A 24,761-nucleotide genomic window follows, 5' to 3' on the forward strand; every position below is an offset into this window, starting at 1 on the left:
CCCTCCTCCCTCCCCATACCATCCCTCTGGGTCGTCCCAGTGCACTAGCCCCAAGCATCCAGTATCGTGCATTGAACCTGGACTGACATCTCGTTTCATACATGATATTTTACATGTTTCAATGCCATTCTCCCAAATCTTCCCACCCTCTCCCTCTCCCACAGAGTCCATAAGACTATTCCATACATCAGTGTTTCTTTTGCTGTCTCGTACACAGGGTTATTGTTATCATCTTTCTAAATTCCATATATATGAGTTAGTATACTGTATTGGTGTTTTTCCTTCTGGATTACTGGAAATTTTTTCGTTTCTCTTGGGTACATACCAAGGAGCAGCGTTCTGGGGTCACAGGGTACTGTGTCAAACTTCTTGAGGAACTGTCAAACTACTTTCCACAGCAGCTATATCACTTTATATTCCTACCAGCAATGAGGGTTCCAGTTTCTCTACATTTTCATCAACATTTCCTTCATCCATTTTTTAAAGGAAATGTTGATGAAAATGTAGTATCTCATTATGGTTTTGATGTGCATTTCCTTAACAGCTAATAACGATGGTGAACATCTTTTCACATGCTTATTGGCCATTTGTGTCTTCTTTGGAAAAATGTTTCAAGTCTGTGGCCCATTTTTTTTAATTGTGTGTCTTTTTATTTCTGTGTCTTAAGAGTTCCTTTTATATTCTGGATTCAGTTCAGTAGCTCAGTCGTGTCCAACTCTGCAACCCCATGAACTGCAGAATGCCAGGCCTCTCTGTCCATCACCAACTCCTAGAGTCCACCCAAACCCATATCCATTGAGTCAGTAATGCCATCCAACCATCTTATCCTCTGTCGTCCCCTTCTCCTCCTGCCCTCAATCTTTCCCAGCATCAGGGTCTTTTCAAATGAGTCAGCTCTTCGCATCAGGTGGCCAAAGTGTTGGAGTTTCAGCTTCAACATCAGTCCTACCAGTGAAAATCCAGGACTGATCTCCTTTAGGATGGACTGGTTGGATCTCCTTGCAGTCCAAGGGCCTCTCAAGAGTCTTCTACAACACCACAGTTCAACAGCATCAATTCTTCGGCACTCAGCTTTCTTTATAGTCCAACTCTCACATCCATACATGACCACTGGAAAAACCATAGCCTTGACTAGACGGACCTTTGTTGGCAAAGTAATGTCTCTGCTTTTCAATATGCTATCTAGGTTGGTCATAACTTTCCTTCCAAGGAGTAAGCGTCTTTTAATTTCATGGCTGCAATCACCATCTGCAGTGATTTTGGAGCCCAGAAAAATGAAGTCAGCGACTGTTTCCCCATCTATTTGCCATGATGTGATGGGACAAGATGCCATGATCTTAGTTTTCTGAATGTTGAGCTTTAAGCCAACTTTTTCACTCTCCTCTTTCACTTTCATCAAGAAGCTCTTTAGTTCTTCACTTTTTGCCATAAGGGTGGTGTCACCGCATATCTGAGGTTATAGATACTTCTCCCAGCAATCTTGATTCCAGGTTGTGCTTCCTCCAGCCCAGCGTTTCTCATGTCACCCTGCTTATTTACCTTATATTCTGGATACCAGACCCTTATCCTATATATGATTTGCAAATATTTTCTCCTATTCTGTTAACTGTCTTTTCCTCACAGTATTCTTTGAAGTACAAATGCTTTTAATTTTGATGAAGTCAAATTTATCTAATTTTTTTTGGTTGTGTTTCTGGTGTTATGTCTAAGAAACCACTGTCTAATTAATCCAAGGTCATGAAAATTTATGCCTAGGTTTTTTTCTTTCAAGGGTTTTAGCTCTCGCATTTAGGCTGCCCACTCATTTTGATTTCACTTTTGTAATGTGGCGTCAGCTAAGAGTCCAACTTCACCCTCTTGCATGGGGGTATTCAGCTGTCCACTACCACTGCTTGAAAAGACTCCTCTTTGCCCATTAAAATGTCTTATTTCCGTTTTCAAAAATCAACTGACCAAAAATGCATGGGTTTGTTTATTGATCTATATGTCTATCTTTAAATACTACTGCACTGTTGTTGGTGGGTTTATTTTTTTAATCCCACAATAGAGTATAAAGAGCAATGGACTTCAAGTAAAAATAAGAACCAATAGTCAAGTCCAACCTCTGCCTCTTACTTGGGAATCGGCTATAATTAGACTCATTTTCCTCACTCTTACAGAATTAGTAAGATGTGAAATTATCTTGTAAACAATAAAGGGTAATATAATTAATTTTGTACATGTTTTATTAATTACTACAATCAAACTCATAAATTTTGGCAGCCAGGAATAAAAGCACATAATAAGAACCTTTCATGATTTATTTCTTAAGAAACAGTACCTAGCACACAGTAGGGCCTCAATAAATATTTATTGAGTGAAATTAACTATTTTCCAATTGCTCTGTATTCTTTCTATTTATTTCCTATGTTAAGACTGAAGAAAAAACTTAAAATTTTAAATCATCAGGTTCTTTCTTTAGCAATTCTTTCCTTGGGGGAAAAAAGGAAGTAAATTTCCTTTAGGCTACTTCTACCTTTTGAGAATTATCCAATACTGCATTTAAGATGGTTCTCCTCATATGACATTTAATAAGGAAAGGAAAAATTTAAACATAAGAGTCAAAGTGTATTCAATAAGATTTAGTAACAACCTGATGTATTTAGTTGCTAGTTCCTACAGTTACACTCTATAGCTGCAGTGTATACTCTTAAAGAGGAAAAAACACCTTTTTATTTTTTTGTTCCAGCAGTGGAAGATCAATAATTTGTTCAGAGGAAAGAGCAATTACTTGAGAATCAACAATATGTTTTACTACAACAAATTTCAAAAGTGAGGTCTAATTTTTTAGTATTATTGCTATAATTACCTACCATAAAATGCAACCAGTTTTAAAAGTGTCTAATCCAAACTATATCCAGTCTCTTGAGATATATAATGAAGAAGAGTATTTTAAAAATAATGTATATACATATAGAACTGAGTCACTTTGCTATACAGCAGAGATTGGCACAACACTGTAAATCAACTATACTTCAAGTTAAAGAAAGGAAAAGTGGTGTCCAATCCAATTATTTTTAGTAAATTTACAAAGTGGTGTAAATTTTTAGATCAATTTTAGATCATCCAGTTTTAGATCATTTCCAACACCATGAAAAGATCCCTCATTTCCATCTGCAGTCAGTCCCCAGTCCATTCCCAGGCAACCACTAATCTATTTTATGGACATTCCTTAAAAAACAGAATCATACAACATGTGGTCTTTCATACCTAGGATAACATTTTGGAGGTTCATCCACCCTGTAGCATGTTAACAGTTCATTTATTTTCGTTGCTAAATAGTATTCCAAGTTTATCTTCTAACCCACAAACAATCTGTGATCTCTTTTACAAGGAGGTTTAAAAAAAAAGGCTACCCAAAATAGTTACTCCTTGTATACTCCACACCACTGCCACTGTCTTTCTAAAATCCAAATCCAATCATTTCTTCTCTACTAAAATCTCTTCAACGATTACCATCAACCTATAAGGCCAAGTCCACACTCCTCGGCAGAGCACACACCACGGGCCATGCTTCTTTCTTGCACACTCTGCCAACAATCAGTTACTGAGGTATATACGGTCCTCCAATGCTCTCTTCTATCACCTTTTATTCCCTTGTACTCACCTACTTTACAAACTTTCATTAAGTTTTCAAAGTCCAACTTAATATACCATTTCCCAGCGCCAGCCTCACTTTCTCAGCAATATGTGATGCTGCTGCTGCTGCTGCTGCCTAATGGCTTCAGTCGTGTCCAACTCTGAGCGACCCCAGAGACAGCAGCTCACCAGGCTCCCCCGTCCCTGGGATTCTTCAGGCAAGAACACTGGAGTGGGTTGCCATTTCCTTCTCCAATGCATGAAAGTGAAAAGTGAAAGTGAAGTCGCTCAGTCGTGTCCGACTCTAGTGACCCCATGGACTGTAGCCTACCAGGCTCCTCCATCCATGGGATTTTCCAGGCAAGAGTACTGGAGTGGGGTACCAATGCTTTCTCCAGCAATATGTGCTATAATTATTTCTGACACCATGCCTTAACTGTTTACCTCTCTCTCTTACCAAACTCATCCCAGCACCTAACCTTTTGTCTGAACATCACTGGTATTCAATAAGTATCTGTTCAATTAAACAATATGTTCTAATTGCTAACATTCTTCTGCTCACTTCAATAAGGAAGATCCATTGTACTCTTAAAACTGAAGGTAAAAGGACCTAGCAGACATAGTGTAACACAAATGCAAGGTCTAGGGCAGTGGTCTACAAAACAGGGTACACTCCAGGGGTCAGCAAACTATGGTCCTCCAGCCAAATCCAGCCCACAGCTTGTTTCAGTAACAAAATTTTAATTGAAAACAGCCACACTCATTCATTTCAGTATTGTCTGTGGCTGCTTTTACCCTACAACAGCAGAGTTGAGTAGTTCCAACAGAGACCATATGGGCTGAAAAGCCTAAAATATTTACTATCTGGCCTTTAAAAAGAATTTGCCAACCGGAATTACATCATGATGCACAGTGAAGGGAAACAAAATATCACAACTGCCTATATGTAAGTTTTTTCATCTCATCTTTCAAAACTTCTATTTTTGTGTATGCTTTCTAATATTAACACATCAGTGATATAAAATTACTAAATATAAAAATGTGCATACATTAGGGATGGTGCATGTCCATAGTATTATTATTATTAACTAATACAGGTGAATCAATTAACAAAATTTTTTAAAACAAAAAACCTAGTAAGTCTTATTAGGACAGACAAGTTTTAGAATTTACTTGAAAATTTAGTAATCAAAATTATTATATGAACAATTGGGTTCTGTAAGTGCTTCAAAGCACAGAGAAAGAGGCCTAGGATGAAATATTTTTCAAACCCAAATACTCAAAACATCTCTAAGGAAACTTCTATGAGGTTAAAAATGTAATTCAAAGGATGCAGATAGTACTGATTCTTCAAGTTGAATGCAATAAAATATGTGTTACATGTATCTGAACTGCTTCAAAAGTGCCTATGGTTTTTAAAAAATCAGTGTAACAGACAAATCAAATTCCAATTTGCCCTAAGCCCTGAAGCCCAACTGCCTGATATATAATTGATAAATGATTAGTGGGGAAACAGTGGAAACAATGTCAGACTATTTTTTTGGGCTCCAAAATCACTGCAGATGGTGACTGCAGCCATGAAATTAAAAGACGCATACTCCTTGGAAGGAAAGTTATGACCAACCTAGATAGCACATTAAAAAGCAGAGACATTACTTTGCCAACAAAGGTCCATCTAGTCAAGGCTATGGTTTTTCCAGCGGTCATGTATGGATGTGAGAGTTGAACTGTGAAGAAAGCTGAGCACCAAAGAATTGATGCTTTTGAACTGTGGTGTTGGAGAAGACTCTTGAGAGTCCCTTGGACTGCAAGGAGATCCAACCAGTCCATTCTAAAGGAAATCAGTCCTGGGTGTTCACTGGAAGGACTGATGCTAAAGCTGAAACTCCAATATTTTGGCCACCTCAAGCCAAGAGTTGACTCATTGGAAAAGACCCTGATGCTGGGAGGGATTGAGGGCAGGAGGAAAAGGGGATGACAGAGGATGAGATGGCTGGATGGCACCACTGACTCGATGGACGTGAGTCTGAGTGAACTCCAGGAGTTGGTGACGGACAGGGAGACCTGGCATGCTGCGATTCATGGGGTTGCAAAGAGTCGGACTAAGCGACTAAACTGAACTGACTAAACCATATAAGCTAATAGAATACTTCACTAGATTTTTTTTTTAAATCCACGAGTACTTAACATAAAGTGCTTTTGTAACAAAAGTGTTCCTTAGCTGTGATTGTAGGCTGTTTCCATTTAAGACAACAGATACTAACCTAAGATCCTGAAGGACCCAGGAAATACCACATTCCTCCTTTTATAGGTCCTTAAGGTTAGGAAGGTGGTTTCTAATAACTCAAAAGTTGAGGTTTGATTGCCATGCTCAACAAATTTATAAATTGAATTTACCAACTGAACCTGGATTTGTCAGGTTAGGATTATCATTGTGTTGAATCAGGTTCTCCGACAAATAGTCACAGCCCCCAGAGAGAACTACACTCTACTCTGCTCACCTTTAAGGCTCTTTCTGAGGCCTTCCGAGATGACTAGCATCAGACTTTTGAGGAAGGCTAGCCATTAGACAAGGCTTTTCCCCACGATCTGACTGCTTGAAGTGACATCCAGGACCAGGTCGATCCTGTATCCAGGAATCACGACCCTCCCTGAGGCACCAGTCATCGTGAGACAGTCAGTGCACTTTGGCACTTCTTGAAAACCACTGGACTGCTCCTTTAGCTGAAAGGAAAAAAAACATCAAAACCACAACAAACAAAACAAAGGGGGAAAAAATCAGTAATTCAACCTGAAAAGACAGAACGTGGGGAAAAATATACCAAAACAGCCTTGTCTAGGTCAAAATGTAGCCTTGCCTTGAAGTAGATCAGTTTGAGTACCATTCCAATCACTGCACAACATTTATTCCTAATACGCAAGTCTAAAAACCTGTAAATCTGTTGTATTACACCTGAAAAGAAAGCTTCAAAGTCGAAGTTATGTATAATAACTATTTATGGAACACACCTAAATAACATAATGAAGGTATTTAAAAAAAAAACTAACAGCCTCAGGCTTAGGCAAACGTGTCCCAACCGAAGTCCAAGTTTTCAGCCTTTTCACGCTCTCAAATTGTAATCTGACTTAGAGAGGCATGAAATACACCTAACAGGCAGACCTGAACTGAGTTTAATTGGCAGAAAACTGTCAGTGCAGTCAAAGCCAATCTACTAGTATTCTTAAATTACATACTGTTGAACAGAAAAGGAATTAAGTTTCCATCCTCTTTATATATGACTTGACACTACAAGGAATACCCCTCACACACATACAGTGCTCCTAGCATTATGAATATCAATCTTCACGCTTGTTTAAAATAAGCACTTAAAAGATGCTTACGTTATGGCTTTAAACAAAACAACTCAAAGATCAGATAAATAATAAAACGACTTAATGTTTATTTAATCTGCTTCAAAACAAAAATTTTATCAGAATCCAAAGATAAAATTCTGCTTATTTCTGGTTTTAAATACAAATCACTTTTCCTAAGACATAACGTTAAAAGGCAAGAAAAAGTCTTTATGCTTATTGTCTTAGAAGTTGCTCTGAACTCCTTTAATATATCTGTACCCTAAAAATAATGATACTTTATCAAACAATTATTTTATATTCTTTTCTACTACTTATCCCATATTCCCATTTCAGTTACCACTACCAAATCCACACAGATTTCCATGCTGGAAACCTCAAAATATTATTAAACTATGATATTCTGTTTTCACTTGTTTGAAAATATGGTTAAAGCTTGACCTGTGTCCCCCACAAAAATATGCATACACATCTAGACAGTATCTGGATAAAGATTTCAGGTAATTCACAGAACCCTCTGAAATCCAAGCATGGACCCTGTTCAGAACCCTGTCAAATGCTTTGCTTTGTCCTGCCTAGCATACCTGACTCAGATTTCTGCCTTCCTACGCAGGCACTGGCTTCATTTCAGCACATCCCATGTTTTTCCTGGGTTATTGCATGTATTGATAGTCTGCTAATTCTTCCCAGTTTACCATTCTTTCACGTTCCAGCAAAGTACACTTACTAAAATGTGACTCATCTGCTTAACATCTTCAGTACCTCCTCGGCACACGTTAACAAAATCACCTCCTTAGGATGGTTATCTGGCCTCTGCCTGCATTTCAAGCACACAGTCCTCCTTCTTATAATGACCACACTCCCATCATATAATTTACCACCTTCCAATACACTGTTCTCATACTTTTATATACACTGTTCCCTCTTCCTGCAGTGTCATGGCTCAATTCCTTACTCACTTCTCAAAACTTAGCTTCTCTCTTTATTTCTGTCATGAGACTTACCTCAGAGTATTAAAAATGCTTATTTACTTTCCTATCTTCAAAGATAATGTTGTCTAGGGACAAACGGAGAAGGCAATGGCACCCCACTCCAGTACTCTTGCCTGGAAAATCCCATGGACAGAGGAGCCTGGTAGGCTGCAGTCCATGGGGTCGCTAAGAGTCGGACACGACTGAGCGACTTCACTTTGACTTTTCACTTTCATGCATTGGAGAAGGAAATGCAACCCACTCCAATGTTCTTGCCTGGAGAATCCCAGGGACGGGGGAGCCTGGTGGGCTGCCGTCTATGGGGTCGCACAGAGTCGGAAACAACTGAAGCGACTTAGCAGCAGCAGCAGCAGCCGGGGCAAAAGCTTTGCTTAATTCCATCTTTGTGTCCTCAGTAAACAGACTACAGCAATACTAAATATAGATGTATGGTATGCCACTATTCTTGTACACAAACCAAAGTCACTATGCAGCGCAAGAAAAATCATTGCTGAATTAATCTAAAATATACTTTAAGCATTCAAAATTGGAACAATTCATTATAGAAGGGTATTTTAGCAGCAACTCCCCGGTAAGTAAAAATTAAATTTAACTATCACCAGTTCTATATACATACCACTTTTTAAAATAATGCTAGTTACAAACATCCAAATCAGGAATTAAGGAATAACAAAGATAACAGAAAACTATATAGTCCTTTAGATAAAAACTCCTAAGCCAAATAACCAATAGTATGAAACATGAACTAATTCTCCCGTCTTTTCCCCTGTCCTCCCCATCTCAGTCTCAGGGTCTGGGAGTCCTCTTCAATAGAGCACATCGTGTGTAGCAGCTGAAGACTGACTACAGTCAGTACAGAGCTTACTTCACAGCTATCCAATAACGGATTCTAAGTTACACCAAACACAATAACGAATGTATTCATAGAAGACCTATTTCATACCCTTCAGACACCCAATTCCCAAGTTTAACAATTCTAAAGGCCAAGAGTCAATTTTTAAACAAAACATCGCTAGTGAAAGTCGTTCAGTCATGTCCAACTCTTTGCAACCCGCATGGACTATAGAGTCCATGGAATTCTCTAGGCCAGAATACTGGAGTGGGTAGCCTTTCCCTTCTCCAGGAGATCTTCCCAACCCAAGGATTGAACCCAGGTCTCCCACATTGCAGGCAGAGTCTTTATCAGCTGAGCCACAAAGGAAGCCACATGTATTGCTACACATGTACATGAAAAACAGTTTTACCTTGCTTTGTTAGAGTGGTTTATTTTCACGTGTTTTTTTTTGTACTTTAAAAATGTATCTATTTGTAGTTACAGTTATGTTCTGAAACTATGGTTTCCAAACCAGACTGTGCATCAGAATCAACTTGGACACACTGAAAAAAGTACGGATTCCTAGGTACATGCCCAGAGCAATGGAACCAAAATGTCCAGAACCAGAGCTGAGGCATGTACGTTTTATAAGAAACTCAGTGGTTTTGATGCAGCCATCTGAAAACCACTTTGCTAAGTATCAGTCATTTATATATGGAAGAGCTAGAATCAGAAGAATAGAAACGTCTACAAATGAAATTTTCCTTACATGTATGGGACTGCTTTTGCTTATTGGTTCTGACAGGCTAATAAATGCAGGGTGAAGTTGCCTCACACTCTGAATAAAAACTATTTTGGTATAGCTTAATACAGAATTCTAGATAATACATTAGTAGTTGCAGCCATACAACTTCACTAAAGAGTGATCAGCCAGCATTTCTTTTTAATTATTCTATCATAGTGTTGTTTAGAGACAATCTTTACGAGTTTCTCTTTGCTGATTTCAAACTCAAATCCTTAAGAGTCTGACTTTGAAAAAATATATATTTTAAGGGTATTGCAAATGTGATTACTGAAAATTCATTACAGTATTAAAATATATCAACCCTTTTAATTGTGCATTTTTTAACTACATATTTTCAAATACTAATAATTGCTGATATATATATACATTTAATAGGGCCAAAAATATGGGTACAAAAGAAAATGTGAACGATCTACATCCAACAAATTCTTATTAAATGTTCCTGGAAAGTTGAATTAATAGAGACTAACATATTTAGTCATGTTATACATATGTTCAGAACATCTGAATCAGTAAGACAGGAGCTAATCTTGATAATGAAAACTCAGGAACGCATTTATACACAGATCTGTTTAATACATTCTACCATACTACAATAACATCCTTCAAGATTCCTTAGAAGTCTTTTTGAAAAAGAAAAAAATAAAAATAAAAGTCTCCCAAATTCTAAGAGTACTGAGAAACAACAATTTAAAATATGTGTCTAAAAATCTTTGCACGATTAAAATAGTTTCAACAGCTTCTGGCACATATTTTGGTAGCTTTAGTGAAACAAAAATACTTATGGGGGGATGGAGATGTGGTTTCTGATTTCAGATAGTAGAAACATTTTAAAATTCTGGATTGTCTTTTAAACATTACACAACATGAAGAGTTAAATGCAAACTACAATTATAGATCCTAACTATAGATTATCCTTATAAAAGGTAAATTCATTCTATACTGCCCAGAATGATCCAGAAAAATCACTAATACCAGTCCACATCTCAAAGACTGATGGGACTTCTGCATCAACTTTTGAGAACTGAAAAAATGAAAGATAAGATCACAAAGGACAGCCACTTTAATACACAGTTGAGCTTACTCAGACATTTCTCTTTCTACAAACAAGTACTCTTTCAAGAAGTTATAAAAGTAGCTGTCCTAGTTTGTCTTAAAAAGCTGGAAAACTCATAAGAAGGCAAAACTTTTCATGTCAAAAGCCAATAGGTTTTTTTGACAGCAAATATCTTCTCTAAAACGATAGGGCAATCACAACATTGATAAAGAGATGCAAAGTGTCTTCAGCAAATCTCAGTATCTGAAAGGTAACACTACTATTAGCACTTTCAAGGAAGAGAAAAATAACTGCTACATGATCCTGGAATGTCATTCATCACCAAGAAGGGACTGGCAGGATTTCTTCTGGCTACTTTATTGAGCAATATAGTTAGCCACGTGTTCCTGGAATCATAGCACAGCCGAGTTTTCCATTGCAAAAGAGTATTAAAGATCTTCTCAAGCAATAAAAACCAGAAATTTTTTTTAGTAACTCTAATTATAATTTGGTGAATCTACCAAAACATCTGATACATTAGTAACATAACATGATGAATGATACTAGAAGTATTTGACCACAAGTATGCTTATCAACACCAAAGATGACTATGGCAATAAGAAATACACAGATTTCTCATGTATCAGAATTCAAGGTCCCATCTAACTCCTACCTCATAAATGAAAACACTGAAAAAAAAATTATCAAATAACTACATTGAAAATGAAAAAAAGTCAAAAGATACACACATATTCTTCTACCATAAGCCATCATCAAAATTTCTACAGTTATCTAAAAACACTACACTAGAAACACACTCATGAACAACTCAAGACAATGGCCTGGATTTTCATTAAATAAGGCCAAAAAAGATAATTAAAATCATAAATTAAGGTAAAATGATTGCTCAGAAGTTTCATCCATAACACATGCTGTTTCTCTTCCAACCCCTAACACACTGCTAAATGATGACCTGTCATAGAGGAAACAGTATCCCTGTTATTATTTTGACAAACAAGTTATAAGTAATTAGATCATTCTGGCCTGTACAAATTTAGCCAGGTCAGGAGGCGATATGGCACCAAGTTTTTCCATGAACTATTTTCTAGGCTCAAAACAACTTTGTACCAAGTTTCTCTGTAACTTTCACAGATGTAATCTATGAGCCACATCTTATAAGGAATCACAAGATCCTTGAATTTAATCAAAATTAAAATGACTAAAAATTTACATTACACAGGATTTGATACATGCACAGGATAGGTAATATTAACCCTCCTCTCCTCCTTTAGTGCTTCCATACACCTAGTATGTATCTCTATTCTATCATTCATAAAACCATTTAACAGACAATCCTCCCCTTAGGACTGTGAACTTAAGAACCAGAAACCCACCCTATTCATCTTTGTTATCTTCACTACCTAGAAATGCCCTGGTCATAATGGTCATTCAAGGGACACTTAGAGAACAGGAACATAATACCCATGTCACAAATATACAGAGAGGGGAAGCAGACAACAGTAAATCAGGTAAGTAGAATGCAAATTTCAAGAACATATAGTAATAAACAGAAAGACAGCAGATAGCATCAGGGAAAAAGCACTGGGTCTGGAGGGGGTTGGGATGTCTTTGGAATTTAGATCAATTCTAATCCAGAGTTTGGCAATAATAAATGTTATAACCTTGAGCAAATCACTTTGCCTCCCCAGATCTCAATTTCCTCATTTGTAAAATAAAAAGTAATACACCATAAGGATGATTTCAAAGCAGCAGGAACACTTATTACTGGAAAACAGCACTAGCAGAACAGACCAAATACACTAAGTGAGGTAACAGAACTTTGAACAAAGGGCATTGTATGGGTGGGATGCACAACTCTACAAATAGTAACAGGCCACATCAACAGCAGTCACAGCTACTCAAGAATTATACACACATATCTAATGTGGAAATTATCAACACTCACTCATTCAGTAAGTCTTTAAAAAGAATCAAGTTTTGCCAAAGGTAAAGGTTAAGAGGACTGAAGAAAAAGAGGCAAAGGCAATATTCTGCTTGTTATTTCCTAGCAAAAAAAATTACAATACAGATCACATAACACACACACTCACACACACTCACAAAAAAATGAGCAAACTGAAAAGCGTCTTTATGCCTTTTATAAATTGATAATTGTCCTCAAAATGAATCACATTATTTAATTATTTGGACTAGAAGAGACAAGTATATCACATCTCAGCAAAAAATTAACCTTCCACAACAAACACATACAGGATACATTCTCTGGCCCTCAAAGTGAGTCTTGTTGGAATATTAAGAACCCAACATGAAAATGACCAAAGAAACTCCTAAACTTGAAACCCAAAACAACTCACAGACCTATGTTCCAACAGCATATCCAAAATAATCTTTGCCTCATAACAAATGGATTGTCTATCTCAGATAAGAAGTTGTGATCAATTTTGATTCTGACTATCAGACTCAATATAGCTGTATCTACATCCATACTTTTTCAGTGTAAGCCTTGTTCTCAGTACTATGCTAACTATTGTAGAAGATACAACAGCACTAAAAGCTAAGATCCTGGCCCACAGGAAAATCTTCCCAACCTTACTAGGAATGAGTTTTAGGTTAGTATAAACACATAGTTCTACTTCTCCAGTATCTCTCCCAAGGACCTCGGACAAAAGGTGAGCAATTCCAATATCCATATCCATATTTCAAGATATTTTGTAAAGCTAAAACAAATTATCACAAACAAAGCAGATCTAGATATACGGGAACAAAATATACTGAACCCCAAAGGGAATTTCTACAAAGGTGCTAAGACAGAGTACCCTGAATAATCTCACATGGAGGACTACTTCATATAAAGGTAAAATATAAATAAAAAAGAAAAGTACCTTTGTAGCAATCGTAACTACAAAACAAAATCATAGTATTTCTGACCTGATTACTCATTCAAATTTTTCAAAAGGAAGGCAAAGTGGGAAAAATTTGAAATTTTCAAATTGAAGTTAAACAACCTGTTCACTCTTAATGTACACAATCAATGTCTGTTTCTGAAAAACGGCAGAATATAATTGGCTATACAGTCCAACTAAGTTTAAGAAAGCCCCAAAATCCATTAATGTCAGCTATGGAGCATTTCATAGCTATGTCTATCAATTATTTAATTACAAATTTTAATCTACCAATTTTTCAACTGTTTTTCTGTGAATTATACCCTAAATTCCCCTTCAACGCCAACTGTTCAAACAAAATTACTTTGGCTCTCCTCCCTCAAGTCGAGATCAGGACATAACGGTTCTATACTAGTTCCAAAGCTCCATGGTGGAATTACACAGTGTTCTTTTCACCAGAGGCTACCAAGTCCTTTCATTCCCATCATTTCATTTCAGTCATTCAACAACCCTATGAGGTAAGGCGAGAATTTATTTATGGACGAGTAGAGATTTAGGGATGCTAGGTACAAACTTCATTGCTAGAAAGTAGTTGAACTTTCAGGACTGTATATCCAATTTGCATTCCACAATGTCACACAAATCCAAGTATTTCTACAAATTACTGAACTTAAAAACTACACTTTTCCTACTTACACCCTTTGTAAATACAGTGACAATTAAAATTAAGATTCTAAATCAACTGCAAGCAAAAAAGAGAAGAGCCTAAACCACCTCCTTTCCATACCAACCTATTTTAATAAACAAACACAATATTCAAGAGCAGTTCAAATATTACAGTAAAAACATCTTCAAAGTCAAGATGAATCCCTTGCACTGAACTTATCACACTACACACACCCAACTCTGCACAATGCATGCTAGCAAAGAATACGTGAGGCTAGCTCTCACTTATTTATCTAGTATTTGACTAAGAATTAAAATGTCTAAAAACCTTCACTTTTCCGAGACTTAGCCAACCTCTTGGCTTTGCTTACTCTAGGAGTCTCCACAGTGGAGCGCACATGACAATCCACTGAAACAAGAAGCCATTATTAAAATGCTGCATCCATTTTTTGAGCCTCAAAATAAGAACTCATTTTACTAAATTTACTGTCATATAAACTCAAAAATACACATACAATTGAGATGGGTAGTAACTCCAAAATTTTGCACAGAAGGGATTCCTATTCAAGAAAAATTAGAGGCCAGTGCTACAAACAACAGAGAAGGTAAATGAGCTCTAAGAGCCAGATGAGTCTCGACTGCATCAAATAGAGAACCTATTTAAGGTTTCAATATCCTACAATGCCTATACAAATAAAGATTTTTTTCAAAGGCCTTTGCATAATCCATGCTGATAAATACAAACATAACTTACCTCATCCTGGACTCCACTGGTAGTAGTCAACTTGCTCCCATCAGTAATTGTAATAATTATTGCTGGCTCCAAAAAAAAGGGGTTTCTTCCCTAAAGTCAAAAAACATATTGATCATATTAAAATCTAAAAATGAGCTTAATTTTTCTGAGTAAAAAGTCAATTTTCAGAACAGTATATAAATCCTCTTTTCTTGTTTTTAAATTTTATTTACAACTATACTTTTGTAAATTTTCAAAAAAGGTTTAGAAGGAAACATAAATTAAACAGGGGTTAACTTGAAGGGTTGGAATTGGGGGAAAAATGGATTTTTCACTTCTTTCTACATTTTTGTACTGTATTAATTTTCACAGTGAGATCTATACTTAAGTAATTAAAAGTATTTAACTTCTTAAAAGGGACCCTACAGTTCAATTCTAAAATATTTAGATATTACACATTAAAATAATTTTTAACTTTCTCAACATTTACCAAGTAATCTATGCCTATAAAGTATCTAGCCAAGTGATCCAGTACAGAGATGGAAGGGCTCCATGAGCTGATTCCAAAGAAACATTAGGCTTGCCCTGAGTTTAGCAAAACAGTCCAATATGAAAAGTCAAAATTAAGAAGGATGGCAACTGAAAGAAATTGCTTGACCAGAGGAGTAAAAAAAACAGCAGCAGCACAGGCAATGAAACAATGGCACAGGCTCTTAAAAGCTCTGCAGTTAGGGCCAATCAACTTCACTAACTTCCACTCAAATCCCTGGCCAAGTCACAACACTATGATCAATTCTAGGTGACAGATTCTGTTAGGGACTCAGATAAACATAAGCTTATCTTTTACACATAAATGGCTCATGAAGCATATTTTATATAACTCTTTAAGACAAAACCATGACCAAACGTAGAAGTTAGAGAGGGTAACTGTTTGAAATCAAAGGTATTGAATTCTCTGCTACTAACAGTGTTCAAGAAAGGACAGAAAGAAGTTTTGCTGGATACAACATAAAACAGCATGTGTCACATGCACATTTTAACATGCATATGAGTCACCTGGAGATCTTAACAAAATGCAGGCTCTGGTTCAGTAGATCTGGGACAAAGACTAAGGTTTCCCATTTCTAACAAGATAGCAGGCTAGGAAACAGTAATGTCCACCGACCACACACAGAATAGCAAGGATGTGGCATGTAATATTTTATAGTTCTGTAACATTTCCCTTACATTTATATAACTCTCAGTTACTAGCAGATTACAGCACATACTCATTTGTTGACTGAATTTACAAGCAGTTTCCACATATAGTCATTGTGATTATAACCTAATCGTAAAGAGGGAGCAAGTGGTATTTGGTATATTAAACTTCTTGATCAAGTCAAGAAAGTGTAAATATATGTAAGTGACATAAACATTTTTCCAACTAGTGTCCAAGAAACAATGGTTCCAAGTAGAGAAAACGTCTTCTGGTCAGATCAAATTAAAATATGTTGGAATAACCTCTAAAGGCTTTCAAATGCAGTTGCATTCAAATGTTCTTAGAACCTTGCAGGAGGATGTGATTTCCCCTCCCTTCTTCCTCTACAACCATCATGGGAGATGGAACACATTTTGGAAAACTTTACATTACTCTGCTGCCTCTCACACCATTCACCCCAACATACACAATAAATTCTCATAACACGGATCTCCTCTTCAATCTAGAAACAGATAGTGTTCATTCCCAACCTCTGAGCTTTGACTGGTTCCCTCATGAAGAATGCTTTTCCTTTTCCCTGCCCACAACCCATCTAATTCCTCATCATTTTTTAAGGCCCAGTTTAAGCCTTCCTCTCCTGCCTTAAAACTTTCCCTGATTACTCTGGCCTTGACTAATTCACCGCACCCCCCCCCCCACCCCTTTCCCTCTCCAAATTTTAATAGTGGTAGTTTTCAAACTTAAATAAAAATATAAACATAACATTTCCCCAAATAAAACTAGACCTGGAGTGCTTTCACGGAGTACATTTTGAATATACTTCCCTAAGCATCTGTTCCTTATGTTCACTTTAAATATATTGCATCTCACACAATAATGTGAATATACTTAACACCATTGAACTCTACACTTGAAAATGGTTAAGATGGTAAATTTTGTTAACACAGTTTTACTATACCTTTAAAAAACACACCATCTTGTATTGTTTGCTATTGTTTCTTGTGTTTGAATCACGGAAGGCAAGGATCATGTCATCATTCTTCCTCAGCACTGAGCACAAAATATTTTAGCACTGGACACTTAAGTCACTGACTATAGCCTCATATAGACCTGTCCAAGTTCACAGAGCCAATCAGAATTACTCAAACTTCAACAAGCTTCAAAAAATACAGAAGTCACCTTTACCACAATATAAATGAATGCTTCCCAAACTTATTACACTAGGCAGTAAGAATATTCCACCTCTTTCCTACTTACATCCATCCAGTCATCCACTGTCCATTCATTCATGTTTGCCATTCAAACACTGAGTGACTACTCTACATCAAGAACTGTTAGCTGCATGATACATAATCTCTATTCTCATACATGATAAAAGTATGTACCAATGGACATACAATAACTCTCCTCTCCTCGTCTCTACAAATATCATATTTGGCTACAAATATAATCTGGCAAAAGGAGATAAAATCAAGACATCCTCGTCTGTATCTCACTTTCATCCTTAAGCTAAAACTACTTTGACTGACTTGCTTCCTTTAAGAAACAAATCAGCAAATCTATTAATGCCACCAGGGCATGGGCTAAATACTTGCATAGGTATCTCTGAATCACCTTTATATTCTAACCTAAATCAAAGTCATATTTTCTGTTCAAAAGTTTGAAAACCATCTACTCTTATTTCTGTTTAAGCACACATAATTATCCTTCAAAAGCCAAAGAATTTGTCATATTTATAATTAAACAACTATGTACAGTTATTAAAAACTTCATGGATGATGCCATCCACCCAAAAACTCACACATACTTATTTAAGAACCATAATGTCTAAAAATCAAGTTCAAATGTATTAAAACTTAGCAAGAAGTCTTTAAGTTATGAAAATTTAAGCCAAATTTAAACATTAAAATCAAAGTTAGTTTTTCTTGACAACAAAGCTCTTAACTGATATTTTACTGCAGCCTTGTACATGTAATACTCTTCAGATTCTATGCCTAAAATTACTATAATAACCAGGCACTTGGTAATACCAATAAGCACTTATATTTATCTCATCTGATCCTAAAAACTTGGTGAAGTAAACACGTTTAATCATGGAGATTAAACAATATAACCCTAAGTCACACAACTGATTTTGGCAAAGCCAGAAAGTGATTCTAACTCTAAATTGCATGGTCTTTCTGAAGCATCTGAACGTCGTAACAGCAGCAGCTAAATTCTCTTGAATACAATTCTACACCAACCTGGATTGTGCCATTTCATGCAACAAAGAATGGTATTACAATTGCAGTTGTTGTTTAGTCACTAAGTCCTGTCCGATTCTTTTGCGACCCCGTAGACCCCAGCAGGATCCTCTGTCCATAGGCTTTCCCAGGCAAGAACACTGGAGCAGACTGTCATTTCCTCCTCCAGGAGATCTTTCCAACCCAGGGACAGAACCTGCGTCTCCTGCATTGACAGGCGAGTTTTTGTCCAGGGAAGCCCCCAGTATTATAGTATTAGGATTAGTCACCAGGGAATCCCCCAGTATTACAGGATTACAATCAGTTTGGTTTTATTTAATATACTCTACCTGCAGTAAAATTAACTATGTACGGTAGGACTATTCCATTATTTGGTTTCCTGTTGCTCAGTGATGTCTTATTTCCTGCAGTTCTGTGATGCCATATCAATTTTTCTTTATATTAAATCAATATACCACTCCCCCAAGAAAAACACAGTAAAACAAAATGTTGTACGTATTACTTACTTTTGAAAACTCTATAACTTCAATCAACTTTCAGACACGATATATATACAAATTAAAAAATGAAATAATATTAAAAGCTTTTAATGACTTTTAAATTTTAGAAAATACAAGTAAAGATCAAAGGCAGAAAAAAGTAAAGAAAAATACAGCCATCCTCATTCACCTCTTTACTCATTTAACTCTACTGTGCCTAAGACCCCTTCCTTTCTCAGGTGAGACAGTTTAGTCAAGAATCACACTAAGAAAAGGAACAGTGTTCTGATAAAAATTAGAATAATGACTTAATGAACGTAATTTACACACAAAGAGAGGTTTCTTTATTTCCCCAGGGAAGAATTATCCCAACCTCCATATAAAAATGATTGTATTAACATTTATCTAAGCATAAACTTCTAAATATCCTGCAGAAAATGACCAGACCATGTTGTACCAATAAAGTTTTCTTACATATAGTTTTAGGCTGTTCCTCCTCTGCCTTTTCTAGTATGTTTACTCTTGGCAAAAGCATGTAAACAACTGGAATCTTTCTTACTATCTTTTACCCAGCAAACTAAAACACATTTTTAGTTGTCTGTCAGTATCACAAGATTATTTTTTTCATGTTTTACAAAACTCTGCAAAGTTTAATCAGATAAGTCAATGGCACCCCACTCCAGTACTCTTGCCTGGAAAATCCCATGGACAGAGGAGCCTGGTAGGCTGCAGTCCATGGAGTCGCGAAGAGTCAGACACGACTGAGGGACTTCACTTTCACTTTTCATTTTCATGCATTGGAGAAGGAAATGGCAACCCACTCCAGTGTTCTTGCCTGGAGAATCCCAGGGACAGCGGAGCCTGCTGGGCTGCCATCTATGGGGTAGCAAGGAGTCGGACATGACTGAAGCTACTTAGCAGCAGCAGCAGCAAAGTTTAATAATTCTCAAAACTTGAGTCACTATTTTACATTTTTATTCTTAACAAGGATATCTATGAAGTCACTCAATTTGGAGACAGTTCATATTAGAATTTACCTCAAAATTCACCTCAGTCCTAAGGCTAGTCTTTATCTTAGAGTTGAAAAGAAAAAAAAAAAAAATTAAGGTCTGCTACGACCAAGGCAGCCAGTAGAGGGACTAAAAGTTTACTTATGCCATTAGCAGAATTAAACTCAGATGTTTTCCTCTCAGAACCCTGGTTCTTGGCATAAAGAATCTAGACATGTACCCAAAAAAAAAAAATACTGCGCAAAGTATAAATCTACCTCTAGAAATATTTATTGATGGAAATCTTGTCATTTAGAATATTTAAACTTAATATCAGCCAAAAGTCCTGAGAAGAGTTCTGATAAAGATAAATACAAAAACTTTCACTTTACATATATTCTCTCAATAATTTAACATTATTGTGATGTTAAAGTAAGGCATAAAAATCTTAATATGAAAGTTTTAAAAATAAAATTAAAATAGATTTATCCAACTAAAACCTATTGCAATTTTGCAAAAATTGCTTTGGAAATGTTAAAACAAGTTATTGGCATTCAGCAGAAATAGTTTTTAAAATGTAAAAATAAGCCTAATTTTCCTTCAAATAAAAACTAACCAGGTTCTCAAATTCAAAATTTTTAGTTTTACCCAAGAAATTTAAAATGTGGGTTGGGGGGGGTGCCCCACAGGAGTTTTACTGTACCCTTAAGCTTGTCTTAGCTATTATCTTTTGAAGTGATAGTGAAAGGAAAGCAGCTCTAATATTCAGTAGACCTTTTAGTGGCTATCTCTGCTGCAAGACCAGAGGGCTCAAGTTTTCCTTCCATGCCACCATGCTCCACCATGATATCGGTGCTTTAAACAAATCCCAGAAGGACAGCCAAGTGCTTGTCTATGTTACACTTTTCCCAGGACAGGGAAAATGGGCACCAGAGATCTGCTCTCTGATTCTCTCCTGTGACAGTACCTTCAGCTTACCAACATCTATCACCAGTGAGCTATTTTACTATGGGTCAAGAAAGCTATGGCCAATGGAAATCAACAAAAAAGATGTTTAGATGTATAATGTTATATGGCTAGGCTAAAAGTATATTACCTAGCAGAAAATCAAAAACTTTCAGAAACAGCCTGTGCTTTTTTCCTATTTAAAATTTCCTTTTCAAGCAAATTACAGTGACAAGTAAAAATGTGAAGAAATGGAAAGGGCAGCTTTAAGAAATAACTACTACATCACTAAAGGTTCTCATGCATATACTGGACAAGTACCTAGCAGGATGGCAGCTAAAAATTTTGTGAGTTAAGTTCAAGACTAGAAGCTTTAAGTCCCGTTTATTTACATCTCTGTGGAATCTGCATAAATAGTAAAAATATGAAATGAAGCCTGCATTCATTATCTACCCTATTTTCCTCTAATACCATAGATAATAAAGAAGTAACAATAGATGGTCTCCTAAAATGATAAACCAACCACCTCATATTCATTTAGAAACTTTCTGACACTCCCCTTTATATTGTCAAAAATCAAATTCTATAAAAAATATAGAAACATTAATATTAAAAATATTCTATTTTAAACTTATTTCTAGAAGAAAAGCATCTAAGAATGCAATTCACATCCAAAGTCTTATTAATCATAATACTAATAAACTTTTACAACTATACAGAATTGAGAAAAGGTTTTAATACATACTGTGTAAAACAAGTCAACCAGAATCAATAACATTCTTTAGCTCAATATTGCTCAAACTTCAGACACTTGAAAATCACAACCAGAATTTTTTCAATATTTACAATATTTATATACTTAATATTTTTAACTCCGTATCATTTTTTTTAGCTTCAAACTCTAGCAATAAGACCTATGAAATCATAGTTTTGATGTGCAAATTATATTTTCTATTCAATACTCAGTGTCAGTAATACTGTTTAGCTTTTGTTTATTAAAGAATGAGAAGGTTCATTATATTACAGGGATGAATACACAACTGCTTAATTACACATTCCAAAGAAAATATAATAATTATTTAAGCCACTAACAGCCCAACAGGCTTACATTAAAATCAATACTCTGAGGCCAGAAATACAAGTTTTATGTTTGTTTTTGAATTCAGCAAGATTATTACTTTTACAGTCAAGATCCCAAGTGGTATGGCATAAGTCTTTGATGTAAAAATTCAGATATTCATCTTAAGAAATTAGTACAAATTAGTGCTTTTAAATTAATACTTTTGATTATGTAGAAGAGATTTCTGAAGGATACACACTATAAACTGATTTACCATGGTAGCCTCTGAAGAACTGAGCTGAGCAACTATATAACTTTCTCTAATGCTTAAACTTTTTAACCATGCACATTTATTACATATTCAAAACAAGTACTCTTCGAAATTAAAATGTGCTTAATATTCAAAAATAAAACTTAAAAAAAAATCTGCTAATGCATAAAAGTCTAGTACTTAGAATATGCTAAAGCATGAACTTCAAAAACATGTTAAAATTCCCCATTAAAAGAAATACACTTTTAGTTTCAAGTAACTCCATTATACAATTGTATACTAAAACAGTTCCTCTAATTCCTTATTCTTAAAAAATAGCATTAGAAAGAGATGGAATAATAAGACCAGCAAAAGCAGGAGGGAATCTTACATATTAATTTTAGCATAATGACTGAGGGGCAATATCCTAGGATGATTGAAATAATAAACTAAATACAGGTGACCCCTGAATGCAAGGTTTAGGGGCGCTGACCCCTGCAGAGTCAAAAATCTACATATAACTTTACAGTCAGTCCTTTATATCTGCAATTTCACAACCTCAGATTCAACCAACCCCCAGATGGTTGTAGTATGTAAGAAATTCCACATGATAAGTGAACCTGCACAGTTCAAACTTTTGTCATTTAAGGGTCAACCATACTAGTAATGTAAAAAATATTCACTATCAGAACTGAAAAATTACAAGCTTGACTTTGTGGAAAAAAGTGTTAGAAACTCAATAAATGATAAGTATTAGTGTATCAAAGGAAAGTATCAAAGTGAAGTAATATAAATTCAATATATCTGAAATAGTAAATGGATTGCATAGTATTAATTTCAGTAAAATATGTAATAATAACAGGTTAGGGAATTCCCTGGTGGTCCTGTAAGGGCTCCACACCCTCACTACTGATGGCCTAGTTTGATCCCTTGTCCAGGAACTAAGATGCCACAAGCCACTGTGGTGCAGCCAAAATACAAATAAAATTTAAAATTTAAAAATGTTAGAAACATAACAGAAAAAGTTAAGAAATAAACAACAAGATGAAATGAAAACACATTTTCAAAGACGGGGAAAGTTTTATACAGCAATAATGCTGGAAATCTGACCTCAAAAAAAAATACACATCTGCCTATTCTATCACAAATAATCATCTCCTTGGGTGTTGATTACCACCAAACCTACAGACATCACATTTGTAAAAGTCTGATTAAATCATATATTTAACCATTATCATTACTTCCTTCTAAATATCCACATTATGAATATACTCTCAAAAGAATCAAATATAACAGGTGTCCTACAAAAAAGATGGACTTCAACCTCAGCATTCTATTATACAAGTATCTTCAAGACCACAACTGAAAATGAAGAACCGCCTAATAAACAGTACATCTTAGTAAAGTCAGCAAAGTATCAAACTTAATAAAGGAAAATAATTCATGATAAGCACTTGGAAAAACTAACAGTCTGTTGTTTTTCATATGCTATGGCTTAAGGTCAACCTCAAAATAATTTAACTGGATAAACCAAAATGCAAGATTAGTTTTAAGAGGCCCTACTCTGGAAAAAAATAAAAAGTACAGAATTTTTGTTTTCTGGGAAAGAATTTGTGGTAATCCAATTTCAATAAGGTATTTTTAGGAGAAAATATTTAAATTTCTCCAAATTCATCATTTAGGTATATGAACTTGAGTAAAAGAATTTCTAGAAATGCACTCTGGCTAGATTCTGATCCAAACATTTATATATGCTTGTACTAAACACCTCCCCACAAGTGTTTATAGATTTAAATTTTTCAAAAGAGATGACATACTTGGGAAACAAAAAACTAACCACATAATATATGGATCTATTGTTAAAAAAATTTTTTTACAAGACTTCCTAACTATACATATGAATCCACCAAGGTTTTACATTAGAAATGAACCTCATGAAAAAGCAGATGTCACATATGGATGGGTTGGTGCCTACACAGACTGCTACATGTTTTTGCTTGATACTATATAGCACACTGAAATGGAAGCTCTAAAAACATAAGACAACTTTTCTATATAAGGATTTACATTTAATATAATCTTGTTTGGGATTAGACATTATCCATTCTGGATTAACAAAATCTAGATGTAAAGATCCTTTTCTCTTTCTACTACCTGACTTAGGCCCAATGTTCTGGATGCAATTACTTGGGTTTTCCTTCTAACTTACTGGTTTGAAAAATGAGATTGACAAAAATGTACAATAAAAATCCAAAATTTTACATTAATGTCTTCCAAAGTACATAAATGATCAGAAACCATCAAAACTCAGGCATTACATCAGAAGTCACAAAAACATCACTTTGCCTATTCCTAATAATCCGAAAGTACTAAAATCTGTCATTATCTTATGGACCCAGCCTTTGTATCAATCACCACTGTGGTTCATAGTCTAACCTTCCACAAAGGTTATTTATCATCTTCAATTTCTATGATTAAAAATAATCAATTGTTTTTAATCCTCTCAGAAGAGTTGTTTGGATGCTTCTAGTGTTTATAAACTTCAGAATAACCAGAAGACTTCGTTGATGTTTCCTGATTCCTAACTAGCTTCACCAGCTTTAAGACAAAGGGAGAGTTTTCCTTCAACACTGATACAAGCACAAAACCTGTCAATGACTAGTCAAATTACATTACCTA

At 35.6% G+C, this 24,761-nt stretch overlaps 1 protein-coding gene across 4 annotated transcripts in view; it reads right to left on the bottom strand.

The window, feature by feature from the left end:
* INTS6 (integrator complex subunit 6) overlaps window positions 1-24,761 on the bottom strand; it is a 104,437-nt gene that overhangs the window by 68,092 nt on the left and 11,584 nt on the right. For all 4 annotated transcript variants that reach the window (XR_003513735.1, XR_003513737.1, XR_003513736.1 and 1 more), the window contains exon 4: window positions 14,940-15,029. Coding sequence is in view for 1 of the 4 variants with exons in the window: in XM_027557312.1 (XP_027413113.1) it covers window positions 14,940-15,029 (90 nt within the window). In the remaining 3 variants the exon portion in view is untranslated. The remainder of the gene's footprint in view (window positions 1-14,939; window positions 15,030-24,761) is intronic.

The sequence above is a fragment of the Bos indicus x Bos taurus genome, chromosome 12 (genome assembly GCF_003369695.1).
Source record: "Bos indicus x Bos taurus breed Angus x Brahman F1 hybrid chromosome 12, Bos_hybrid_MaternalHap_v2.0, whole genome shotgun sequence".
NCBI classification, from domain to species: Eukaryota; Metazoa; Chordata; class Mammalia; order Artiodactyla; family Bovidae; genus Bos; species Bos indicus x Bos taurus.